At 39.0% G+C, this 12,076-nt stretch overlaps 1 protein-coding gene across 1 annotated transcript in view; it reads left to right on the top strand.

Annotated features, from left to right (window-relative positions):
- Positions 1 to 6,482: 6,482 nt before the first annotated feature.
- The window catches only part of NSF (N-ethylmaleimide sensitive factor, vesicle fusing ATPase), a 205,881-nt gene continuing 200,287 nt past the window's right edge, over positions 6,483 to 12,076 (top strand). Inside the window, exon 1 of the mRNA XM_074224391.1 lies at positions 6,483 to 6,561. Coding sequence (XP_074080492.1) covers positions 6,550 to 6,561 — 12 coding nt within the window. The 5' untranslated portion in view covers positions 6,483 to 6,549. The remainder of the gene's footprint in view (positions 6,562 to 12,076) is intronic.

The raw sequence follows: 12,076 nt of genomic DNA, 5'->3' as shown, positions 1-12,076 counted from the left end.
TTAGATATTAGAGGAAAAGGAAGAGTCAAAAAATTAAACCAAGATGGGAGTCCTGGTGAGCCACTAACAGCAATAGCAAGTGAGGAGATAGTAGATTGAGGGGGAACTATAATGAGACCCTTATTTTTATGTATCTGACTCCTAATTAGTGTGAATAAGAAATCCTCTAAAGTGTCCCTATTTATTCGAATTTACATTATTAAATTATATTATGTAAAATATGGTAATTGGTTACAGCCCAATATTCATAATTGGGAACTAGTTGTATTATGTTTGAGATACCCTGATACTTCCAGGTGGAGAGACTAGCAGTAGCCTATTGTTTGGGGCTCAGAAAAGGGGTGGGTGTTGATTCCTTAGGCTTTTGACAGTTGGTATAAAGGAAGTCTGTATCATTCAAATCTGGCTGGGCAAAGTCATTAACATACCTTCTGCAGTACCTTATCATTTCAGGCATTTCTAATTAATAACATGGGTTTCATTTTTACTCACATATGGAATTTCTCTGATCCAGTATTTTCCCTTTAGATCTTGATAATATCTCAAGCTTGTTCTTAGACTCACTTTAAACAACAGCATCGCTTTCTCATTGATGGGTGTAGGGTAGTCTTCTGCTGCTTCACTAGAAATGTTAATGTCTTTTTTCCTTAGTACCCTGGCCAGGGAGGAAGAAATGTAGAACCATAAAATCTTAATATTTAAAGCTGGGAGGAATCTGAGAGATCCTTTAGCCCTGTCCCTTCCCTTCCCTTCAAAGTATCATCTGCCTTCTATGCCAAGCACAATACAAGGAGACAAGAAGACCCCAAAAACCCCCAAAACCAAAAAAAAGCCATCCCTGATCTCAAGGAATTTACATTCTACTAGAGGAAACTAACATGTATACCTTAAAGGAAATACAAATATATGTTGTTTTACAGATAAGCAAACTAAGGGCTAGAGGGATGAACTGATGATTTTCTTAGGTCAGTTTATTTTAAATGTAAATAATGAATCATACTAGGTACAAACCAGATGTAGAGAAAACTGTATAATCTGGAGGGAGAAGCTCAGACTGAAGCACAGAAGGAAAAAGATGAAGCAAGGATTCAAATAGCAAAACTGGGCCAAACTGCAGAGATAACAGGAATAGAACTGCAGAATGCCGGTTCCCTGGCCACACCTGTCTGCAGTCTCCAGTTATGTCAATCCTGTCCTTGACAACACCAGCCCTTCCACCAGTTCCAGAACTCATCTATACCTTAGGATAATATAAGACTCTAACCACCATTTGAATTCTTTCTGGCAAAGGACATTATATTTTTATTTTATTTTTTCAGGTTTCAAAGTGCTTTTTAAAAAGATATTTTATCACTATCTTCTATTTCTTACATTCTTTCTCTCCATACCAGGGAGTTAGTCCATATGACAAAAAGTATTTTTTAAAGAAGAAAAAAAATCAACAAACTGATCATCTGCACTGAGAAATTTTGAAAACATGTATAATATGTAACATCCATGGGCCTGGGATAGAATTTTATTTTTAATGCAAAGACTATTTACCTAAAATAAATTTGCTTACATTTATGTTCCATGAATATTCAAGATTGTTTGTTTTCTTTGTAGCTGAGTTTAGTATTTATGTAACAAATCATCTTTACTTATTTTGGATAAAAACTTAATTCAATCAAACAAACAATTATTAAGCACCTATTATGTACAAAACACTTTGCTAAGTGCTGGAGATTAAAGGGAAAGGGAAAAAAAATGAAACAGCCCCTGTCTTCAAAGAGCTTATATTCTGGTATATTCTACCAGAAGGCTGGTGATTAGGTAATGAATTTTTTCCATCCTAAGTAACTCATGAAACAGTTTAATGAGTCAGAACACTGACACTAGAAGGGACGTTAAGATCTAGTCCAATAGTATCATTTTATATATGAGGAAACCAGAGAAGGGAAATGATTTGCCCATCATGACACAGCAAGTAAATGGTAAAGCTAGCAATTGAAACCCAAATAAACTGATTTCAGAACCAATGCTCTTTCCAAGCTTTCAATCAGTGTCTATAATGTACTTACTACATGTCAGATACCAGTCTGGGCACTGAGGACAGAAGTACAAAAACTGAAAAAAAGTCTACACAAAATGAGTTTGCAACCCAAAGGAAGAGATACATATAGCATACAAATAAACTATATATGCATATTGGGGAGTATCAGGCAAATCAAGAAAGGCTTCATGAAGAAGTAGGTGCCTGAGCTGCATTTTACAGGAAGAGAAAGGGACTCTGAGATAAAACAAGGAGAAAGTACATTCCAGGCACAGGGATGAACACTGTAAAGGAACAGAGTGGCAGGAGTGAGAAATGGAGCCAAGGTCATTGTGGCTCTCAGAGGAGTGAGAAATGGAGACAAGGTCATTGTGGCTCTCAGAGTATAGGAGAAGGAGCACTATCCAAGAGGACTTTTGTATTTTATTTGACAGGCAGTAGGAAGGCACTGAAGTTGGTTATGTAACATAGTTACACGTTCAGTTCATCACTTAAGGAAAATTACAGATGAGATGGAGTGGTGACATTGGCACCCTTGACTGTTCCATGAACAAGACACTCCAACTTTCTTTTCCCTAAGGCTGGAACATTCTCCTTCTGCTGTGACTACTGACTTCCCTTTCCTTGAAGTCCCAACTAAAATCCAGTCTTCTTCAGGAAGCCTTCCTTAATTCTTCTTAATTTTAGTTCCTTTCCTCATTAATTATTTCCTATTTTCCAATATAGATATATAGATATGTATTTATAGACATATAGATATGTATTTGTACATACATACATATATAGTTATATATTTATATTTGTATACATGTACATATGTATTGGTATATTGACTGTATATTTGACTTTAGACACTTGACTCTTAATAGCTGTGTGACCTTGGGCAAGTCAGTTAATCCTGACTGCCTCACATCCAGGAAATCTCCAGTTGTCCTGATTCATAACTGGCTACTGGACCCAGATGGTTAAGGAGGAGAAAGTGAAGCTGGTGACTTAGCACAGTACTCCCCTCACTCAAATTCAATTCATATGGCTGGTATGGCATCATCTCCCTGATTGTGGTCTTCTTTGAAAATAAAGAACAAACATTATTGGTATATATGAATAAAAGTATTTGTATATATTTATATTTATGTATCTGCATATATACTTATATATTTGTATTTATGCATTTGTTTATATACAAACATATATATATACATATATATGTATATATATATATATATATATACATATATATATGTGCATGTGTTTCTTTGCTTGTGGTCACCTCCATTAGATTATAAACTCCTTGAAGCTAGTCACTGTCTTTTGCCATTTTTTGCATCCTAGTTGCTTAGTACAGTGCTTGGCACATGAATAGGAACTCAATAAATATTTCTTCATTGATTGATTGAAGTAGGGAGACTTTTAAAGATCCTCAGGGAAGTATGTAATGTATGCCTCAGGGAAGAAATATAATCAAGAATCTTTGGAAGTACTGATGAATAAGTGTATTTAGAGAGAGAGAATGCTTTGCAAAATGCATTACGTACACTTTAATATATACTATTTGATCCTCATAATAGTCCTGTTTACAGGAAACATTATGCTGGTTTCATTAAGATTCAAATTTATATTCTTCAATGAGATTGACAACTACTCCAAAAAGGTCAGTCTGGTAATTTGCACTGGAAAAACTCAATGAATCAAGAAGCTATATTGCCTAGATTATGACACAGAGTGAGACTGGTAATCCATTGAATCAGTATATCTTGGATGAGCACTTGAACACTGATTCTGAGTAGTAGGAGGAGGGTGGTTGGACTATAATTGGGGAATTATGTAGCATTTCCAATAATTCCTTCTTTTCCCTGGAACAGAGTCCCAGCTTTTAAATAATGATTGTCTTGCTGGCAATATTCTATAGTTACAACATGTTTGTGGCTGCCCAAAAGGCAATGGAAAGGCCTGTGGTAGGAGTTAGGTGACTGTGGAGTGCTACTCAAGATGATTTGTACAAAAGGACATAAACCACAGCATTAAGGAAATATATGCTTGGGGGAAAGAGGTGAACTGGTCATATAGAAAGATTAAAGGATAACAATAAATCTACTCCTTCCCCTCAGTATTGCCATGATATTATTAATAATGGAAAGAACATTGGCACTTTGAAATTTAAAAGAAAATCTGGATACAAAGCCCATTTTTGACATCTATTACCTGTGTTTCTTTGAACAAATCATTAGACTTTGATAGATCTCAGTTTCCTAATTTGTAAAATAGGAATATTACATTAGATAGCCCCTGAGGTCCCTTCCAGCTCCATTTTTACTCCTATGATCCAATGGGATGTCATGGACAATTATGGGGAAAAAATGGTGACAATCTCTGTGAGCGCGACCTTGAAACATTTAAATTAAACACAGTGTTAACCTCTATAGTTTGTCCTATTAAGGGATAAACATTAGCTTCCAGAGTTTGATCTCAAGGAAGAACAAAACAGAATTAGGGTAACATTAATATTAGTAATTTTATTATTTCCCTAATCTTGTGGATATGGAGCTCAGAAAGAAAACTGGACCCCAAAATGAAGTTTTGGAAAGGGATTCTTATTAAATTCCACTATCAGAAGGTGGGAACTGAAAAGCAGCATCTGACTTTGTCCATCAAGGGGACAGCCATCAACTCAAGATTGGGTGGGAGAAGCTCAGGCATTCCATTAAAAAGGAGTGCCTTATCAATTATGCTAAAGCAATGTGAATCTTGCTCCCTCCAGGATGTCTGGATCACCCAGTGACTGTTGGTCATGGGGAAATTCATATTTGTTAAGAAAAGTCAACAATGAACAAGAGTCAATCTCAGTGAAAAGATGTGGATGGGTTGTAGATGTACAGGTGGAGGGAGTACTCATAGAGACAAATCATGGATCCAATGAAGGACCAAAATATCTCAACCCAGGAAGACAGAAGATATAAATATCCCATTTTACAACTAGGACTCTGATGATGAAAGAGAGCAAAGTCCTATAATGTTGGAAATTCAACTTAACTAAAAAAGTCTTTATTAAACTCAAATTGGAAAAACCCATCCCTGGCTTAAAGGAGCTAAGTTCTACAAATGACTGAATAAAAATGTAAAAGGTAGGTGGCACAGCTGGATCCTGCCTTGGAGTCGAGAAGACCTCAGTTAAATCCGGTCTTGGACACTTAAATAATTACCTAGCTGTGTAACTTTGGGCAAATTACTTAACCCCATTGCTTTGCAAGGAAAAAAAAAAAACATAAAGGAAAGAGATTAGTACCAATCCTGGAGATGAGTAAGGCCTTTGAGTAAAGGCAGCAAATAGTAGCTTTTGGACAAACCTAGTTTCCAGTCCATCACTAGGAGAGATGGTCACCTAGTGAAAATTTGTGCTTAGTCTCAGCAACTCTTAAGGGACTTGTAATTGAAGTAACTTCTAATTCTGTGGGAGGAAGTAACCACATAATGAAATGATCTTCTAGAAGTAAAAACAACTCCAACAGTTTTTGCCTTTCTTTGTAGCTCCGGCGCTTTGCATGGTGCCTGCCCTGTAAGCAGGGGTTGTTGACTGGGTGGTCTACAACAGCCATAGAAAGGGCCGAGTTCGGACTACACCTGTGACGTCACTAGTATGAAATCTACAAATCTGGGTATCAGAGCCGGAAACTGGAACTCTCCTTTTCCTGGCCAGCGCCCAGCTCCATGCTAAAACAAATAAGGGTAAACGGGGATTATGAGGGTCATTAGCTTCAGGACTGTGAGGGACAAATCCGTCTTGATTTATTCTTTGGATGATTGTCTAGAGTTAACGAAATTATGCAGACTACTTAAAGGTGCATCTTGGGTATATATATATATGTATATATAAAATCTTAAGGGTTTTATTTTTGCAAGGCAATGGGATTAAGTGACTTGCACAAGGACATACAGCTAGGTAATTATTAAGTGTCTGAGGTCGCATTTGAACTCAGGTCCTCTGACTCCAGGGCCGATGCTCTATCCACTGCACCCCATGGGTGTATTTTTTAAAGTTAGCCCACTGTTACATATTTCCAAGCATACCCCAGAGCAATCCAGGTCATGAGTGCACGTTCTGGTTAGGAGTCATGATTTGGATGGACCAGAGGGCCACATCCCCCGACTGTGCGATTCTCTGCTTCGGTGACAGTGACAGGACACTGGGGGCACCAGGGGAGAAGTGGACCAAGAAGGGCCTCCAGGAGGCTTCCAGCGTCCAATTCAAAATGGCGACGCGAAGCTCCTCCTCCTCCTCCTCCTCCTCCTCCTCCTCCGCGGCTTCTCCCGCATCGGCGCATTTTCCGTGCTGCAGCGGCCGGGGAGGCGGGGGGAGGGAGGAGCCGGGAAATCTCGGGCCCCGGCGGCGCGCGCGGCCGCGCCTCCGAGGCCACGGGCGGGGGTGCGCGTGCGCGCTTCTGCGGCTCTGCGGCTGCGCAGCGGGGGCGCGCTTCGTAGCGGGCGAAGCTGCGGCGGGGGCGCCGTACTTGCCGTTTAAGATGGCGGGCCGGGTGAGTGAGGGTCCGGGAGCTGGGGAGTCGAGGCAGGCGCTGGGGTTCCGGGGACGCCCCGTGCCCTCCCCTTTAGCTAGTCGCCCCGGCGGGCAGAGGCCGGGTAGGAATGGTGGGTGAGTGGGGAGGGCAGACGGCGTGGGCTGCAGTAGCGCCGATGAGGACAGGGACGAGCGGGCAGCGGGCCTCCCCGGCCGGCCCCGACTCGCCCTCCGCCACCCCAGGGCCGGCTGCCCCGCAGCCGGGGCGGGCTGTGAGTGAGCCACGGCGAGTGGGAGAGTGAGGGGGGCGCGGAGGAGGGGGCGGAGGTGGCGTGGGGGCGCCCTGCCCCTGCCGCGCCGGGCGCCGGCATTCACTTCGCTACTTTGCGGGGGGGGGGGGGGGGGGCGGCGCGTCTGTTTTGTTTCTTCCATGAATGACATCTGCCCCGTTCCATGAATTAGGGCTCTTTCCTGTCTGCTTCCTCCTTTAACCTGGCAGAGAGGAGTGAGCAAGGGCTGGGCGAGGACGGGGCCGGCTTGAGGGTGGGCTGCATCTTGCCTAGAGACTGGCAGCACCTGCCGCAAACCTGGCTTAACTTCGTCATTAGAGGCTTAAAGAGGTGCCTTTCTGAGTTGCTACTTTTGCTAAGATGTTTGAATGGATTATATACTAATAACTGTAGTGTGTGTGTGTACATCTTATCTCAGAATTACAGGTCATGGAATCTGAGCATTGGAAGACTCCATTAGAGGTCATCCTAGACTGGCTTTATGCAGTAATCTTTCTCCATTCTCTCTATTAAACATTCAATTAGGCTCTAGCGAAACCTACCATCTAAGGGGAAACTCATTACGTAACAACGTAGCCTCTGTCATTCATCATTGATCATTGCAGATTTTATTAGGAAGTTCTAATTTATATTCATCTGAATTGCCTCCCTGCATGGTTGTAGGGCAAAAAGATCAAGGCTACAGAGTCTCCACAGAATAAATCTTAATCTCTTTTCCACAGTAGTTCATCAAACATTTGAAGAAAACAATCATGACTCCTTAAGTTTTTTCTTATAAAAGTCAAATATTTATTTCAAACCTTTCTCACTCATATTGACATGATTTCTAAATACTTCATAAACCTGGTTATTCTTCTTTGTGTCTGTCCCATTTTTTTCCATCATCTATCTTCAGGTGTATGACTATGATATTGGATATTGTCTCATCGTGGAAATTACAGTGGGCACTCTATTTAAATACTGCACCTCATTTGCATTAGCTCTTTTGACAGCTTTGTCACATGTTCAATCACATTATGTTTCTGATGAACTTTGGTCTTTTTTACTCCTGTTAAATTGAATTTCTCCCTGTTGTGTAGGATTTTACATTCATTTAAAAAATTCAACCCAATGGAAAAACAAAGAAGAAAAAATCCATAGTCCCTGAGATTTACCTGTTAGATCTGATGACATTAGTTGGATTCTATTGAAATATTTTAAAATTTTGATTCAGGGGTGGCTAGGTGGCACAGTGGATAGAGCACCAGCCCTGGAGTCAAGGAGTACCAGAGTTCAAATTTGGCCTCAGACACTTAATAATTACCTGGCTGTGTGGCCTTGGGCAAGCCACTTAATCCAATTGCCTTGCAAAAACTAAAAAAAAAAAAATTGATTCGGTGGCTTGGTATTTTTACCTTCCCTCTTGGTGTTTTCCACAAGTTTGATAAGCACATCTTTTATTTTTATCCATTCATTGGTAACAGTGTTGAACTGAACAGAGCTAGGAAGCTATTGCAATTCCTTCCATATTGACATTGCTCTATTAATCAACACTCTTTGAATCTATTGATTTTACAAGTTATGAATCAGCTCACATTTCTCCATTTTATTCCCAGGGCTATCTCGTGATTAAGTGGAAAGAGTTCTGATTACTTGTTGAGCCTGGGCAAATCATCTAATCTTTCTGGACCTCAGTTTCTTCAACTATAAAATGAAGGTTAGGTTAGATGACTTCAGAACCATTACAAGTCTAAATTCATTTTCTCATGAAATATTTTTTTTATTTTTTTTGACTTCTTAAAGATTTTATTTATTTTGATTTTTACAATTTTTCCCCTAATCTTACTTCCCTTCCCCACCCACCCCCACAGAAGACAATTTGCCAATCTTTACATTGTTTCCATTGTATACATTGATCCAAATTGAGTGTGATGAGAGAGAAATCACATCCTTAAGGAAAGAAACAAAGTATAAGAGATAGCGAGATCATTCAATAAGATATCAGGTTTTTTCCCCTAAATTAAAGTTAATAGTCCTTGGTCTTTGTTCAAACTCCACAATTCTTTTTCTGGATATAGATGCTATTCTCCATTGCAGACAGCCCCAAATTGTCCCTGATTGTTGCACTGATGGAGTGAGCGAGACCATCAGGGTTGATTCTCATGAAATATTTTACTGAAATTAAAAAAGTCACTGTCTATCCACTTGTCTAGTAAACCTGTTTCCATCCCATTGTTCTCTAGCATCTCATCCCCTGCTGGAATGCAGATGATTTAGCCTTAAGTTTCTTTCCCAAACCCCTCCCAAGTACTTTCTGACTGAAACTGGGTACTGAGTTTAACTTGGCTTGTTTTTGATGAACCTATATGGACTTATTGTGATCACTGTTGTACTGGTCCTTATCACCTCATGTACCATACCTGAACTCTGGCCTCCTGGTTGGTCACCCTACCTCAAGTCTCTTCCTCACTCCAATCCATCCTCTACTTAACTGTCAAACAGATCTCCTAAAATGGAGATCTAACTGTATCACATCTTTCTTGCCTCCTTTTTACACCCTTACAGTTTCTCCAGTGCCTCCCAATTACCTATAGGATCAAATATAAAATCTACTACTTGGCTTTCCAAGCTCTTCATAACCTGGGTCCTCCTACCCTTCCAGTCTTCTCATACTTTATTCCCCTTCATTGAATCCAGTGATACTGACCTCCTTGCTGTAGCTTGAACAAAACTTCCTATTTCCCAACTCTGAGCTGACTGTCCCTCCTATCCCTGCATACCTGCTTCACCCCCCCCCTCCCCAATCTCTTCCTCTTAGCTTTTCTGGCTTCCTTCAGTTCTCAAAGTCCTATCTTCTGTAAGAAGCCTTTCCCAGTCCTCCTCAATCTTAGTGCATTCTGTTTGAGTTTCCCCAGCTTGTTCAGAATATATATTTTTTTTTTTGTACATAGTTGTTTGCAAATTGCCTCCATCATTTGACTGGGAGAGCTCCTTGAGAAAATGGACTGCATTTTGTCTTTTTTCTTTCCTTTTATACCCAGTGCTTAGCACCCAGTATCTGGCACAGGGAAGGTGCCTAATAAATGCTAGCTGACAGTCTCTTTCCTAAACACAGAACACTTGCTTATTAAGCTATATGTTGCTAGGGATTGATTGATTGTCTAAGTTCTAGAATCTAATTTTTACAAAAACTGACATTTGACTGTTTCCAGTTATCTGACACCTTTCTTGTTTCTTGATTTATCAAAGATTTGTTCCTTGCTTAGTTGCAGAGGTTTGTCCTATGTTCAAAATGGTTTTTATCTTTTAATTTTTTTCCTGTACAGTGTTGAATTCTTTTTGGTTTAAGTTTATAATAGTATTTTACCCTTGTCCTAACTCCTTAAAACCATTTGAAACTCTATGTATCTGATATCAGGCCTACAATAGAATATCTTGTATGGGATTAGTTATAAAGATAATTAGCTTTTTATCTTTTACAGGTAAAACTATTCTCATTTAAATGGAGAAATTTGCAAGAAAATAAAATACTTAAAATTATTTATTATTATTGATCAAGAAATACCTAAAATTTGAGGAGCAAGGAAAATTTGCTTGTAAAAGAATATTTACAGTGATTTTTTTGCCAATGAATTTGTAATAGAATGATTTCATTATATATATGTACATATATATATATATATATGAAAAAATTGGAAAGATAAAGTAACAGAAAAGTAGTTAATTTGGAATAGCTTTGTGCAGTTTCCTATTCCCAAATTTATAGACATCTAATATTTCAATAACTCATGCATACAAACATTTATGCTGTCCCCACTTGCTTTAAATATGAAGCCCCTGCTGCTATGGCCTTGGAAAAATGTAATGAAACTACATGAAGCTTTTAGAAAGGTTAGGGACTTTCTTTAGTGTAAGAATTTTTGCTTGGATATTTCCTTTAACAATATAGATCTGCTTGATAAAATGACACTGTAATTCTAGAGGATTGGTAGTAAAACTTGTCCATTATGAAATAAGACATTTTTTAATTCAGCTATTGTGGGATTGGAATTTTATTAGGCATGTTTATGACAAAAAAAATTTCTCCAGTGTAATGAAAGATAAGAGTGAAAAAAATTGATTTCTCCTAATTTTTAAAAATAATGATGGGAGAATATTGAGAAATGTGGATTGCAGTTTCAGATAACATTGCTGTATTATTAATTTTACTTCACTGTTTTACTTTTGTTACTAAAACCTTTCAGAAAGTAGGAATAATTTAAATGTAATATTAAAATTTAATATGAATAAAACTTTTTAAATCCTCTGTGAAAAAATTCAAGATCATCAGAAGATTGTATATGACCACTGAGTGTTTGAGTGGCTTGCTGAGAATGATGTAACCAGAATTTGTCTGAGACAGGACTAGAACTGAGGTTTTCTTTTTTTAGAAGAGACCAAAAATTATTTCCTTCTTATCCTGGGTTTCTGACTTCCATCCCATTGAATGCAGATGATTTAGCTTCCTTGTAAACACTTAAATTTCTTTCCCAAACCCATCCCAAGTACTTTCTGACAGAAACTGGGTACTGAGATACATGATGGGAATTACCTTAGCCTCTTCTGAGATGCTGAAATGTCTTGGCTTCAGTGTAAAAGGTTGAACTTTTCCCAAGCCTACCCGAGTACTTTCTCACAGAAACTGGATACTGAGATAATTGGTAGGAATCACCTCAGCCCATCTGAGATGATGGAAATTACCTCATACCTATCCCCAACTCCTCCCTCCTCTTTTTCCATCATGTATGTCATGCCCTGTTCCCCTATGTTAACTGGACCTTTACTAAGAGATGCTGCTGTTAACATTTTTAACCACATTAAAAAGTTGTTTAAAATAGTGTTTAACATGTTTTTTTTTTAAAAGATGATTTTGGAATGGGCTAGTTCCAGGTTTGAATGTGTGACTAATTCATGAAAGCGCTTATCTGACTCAATGTATTTGGTGGGGGGGAAAGCTTATTTAAATATTACTGTGGTTCACAGAAACTAAAAGAGAGGAGAAAGAGGAAGTAAAGGCAATTGGGAAGGCTGATTCTCTGTGGGGATGAGCAGCACGACTGTTAAACAATTATCAATGAGCAGTAGCTGCCATAAGTATCATAAAGAGGGAGAGTGTAAAGAAGAGAGAGACAGTTGTAAGCACAACTGGACTGATAACAGCAGCATCTATCAGTTAAGACCCAGGATATGAAGAAAATAATTTTTGATCTCATCTAATATTTCCTC

Source organism: Macrotis lagotis, chromosome 2, assembly GCF_037893015.1.
Source record: "Macrotis lagotis isolate mMagLag1 chromosome 2, bilby.v1.9.chrom.fasta, whole genome shotgun sequence".
In the NCBI taxonomy this organism is placed as follows: Eukaryota; Metazoa; Chordata; class Mammalia; order Peramelemorphia; family Peramelidae; genus Macrotis; species Macrotis lagotis.
The sequence above is the reverse complement of the archived record's forward strand: the minus strand, read 5'-3'. Positions and strand labels throughout refer to the sequence as shown.